Source organism: Frankliniella occidentalis, unplaced genomic scaffold (genome assembly GCF_000697945.3).
Source record: "Frankliniella occidentalis isolate FOCC.00 unplaced genomic scaffold, Focc_3.1 Scaffold56, whole genome shotgun sequence".
Taxonomy (NCBI): Eukaryota; Metazoa; Arthropoda; class Insecta; order Thysanoptera; family Thripidae; genus Frankliniella; species Frankliniella occidentalis.
The window spans coordinates 1,258,663-1,259,687 of NW_026267186.1; the positions used below are offsets into that span (position 1 = coordinate 1,258,663).

The 1,025-nt window shown below is 66.0% G+C and overlaps 1 protein-coding gene across 1 annotated transcript in view; it reads right to left on the minus strand.

Annotated features, from left to right (window-relative positions):
* The window catches only part of LOC113202583 (semaphorin-5A), a 77,049-nt gene extending 76,313 nt beyond the window's left edge, over window positions 1-736 (minus strand). Inside the window, exon 1 of the mRNA XM_026416881.2 lies at window positions 232-736. Coding sequence (XP_026272666.1) covers window positions 232-237 — 6 coding nt within the window. The 5' untranslated portion in view covers window positions 238-736. The remainder of the gene's footprint in view (window positions 1-231) is intronic.
* Window positions 737-1,025: the final 289 nt, after the last annotated feature.

Genomic DNA, 1,025 nt, shown 5'->3' on the forward strand with positions numbered 1-1,025 from the left:
GACGACGACGAGGGCTGCAGAGCACGGGTAAGGGTAAGGGCGACCACCACCACCGTGAGCCGCCGCGCATGACCCATATTGCAACCCTCCAGGACACAGTTGACCTCGACTGGGGCGCCCACGGCCTCGGGCTGCCCCCGTTCTTGCTCACGTACTGCTGGAAGTCCTCCTCTGGAGCTGGAGTGGGTGCGCTTCTCTTCTCTGAGCTCTGAGACGAGCCGCAGGACTCACCTTCATTCTCGGGGGCGGTCGCTGTTTCGGCGGCGGCGGCTGCAGCTGCACGGGGGATCACCAGCACTCGCCGAAGATCCAAATCGAAGACATGGTATCCATAGTGTCGGCCTCCTCTCACTTAGAGGGGGAATCAATTAAGTACAAAATCACTGACGTTCGGCACAACACGGCGCGGGCGCGGAGGGGGCGGCGATGATGCTCTGAGTCGCGAGTCCTTCGGCAACTGGTGGCCGCACCGCCGTCGCGGTCCTCCCGCTCGTCGAGCAGGTCCTGCTGGTCCTGCTGGGCTGAGCAACAGGCGCGCGCGCGAGACGGCGTCGGCAGCGCGAGGACGGGCGTCCGGGACTCGCGAGCGGCGTGCCGGCTGCCGAGCAGCGTACTAACGAAGAAAAACCTAACAGCAACACAACAGTCAAGCGGAGCGGGCAGCAGCCGCCGAGCAGCCAGCCAGCAGCAGCACAGCTTCAGCCTACGCCTTCAAACCGCCAGCCGCTGCCTGCCTGCCCTGACTGGCCGCCTGAGAGCGCCGTCGGACCGGCAGCCGGCAGAGCGCGCCACCCGACTGAGGCGCGGCAGGCGCGTCCCCCCCTCCCCCCCCCTCCCTCCCCGTTGGCGGGTGCCCGGCTCGGCTTGGCTCGGCAGCCGAAGGATCTTCCCTACACAACACACGGCTTCCTCCTCCTGGAGGAGAGTACTCCAACTCCAAAACTTGCGCTCGAACGAGCTTCTTGAAGCCTTCAGCTTCAGTGGCTTCAGCCTCCAGCACCGTCGTCACCACCACCAACGGCGCC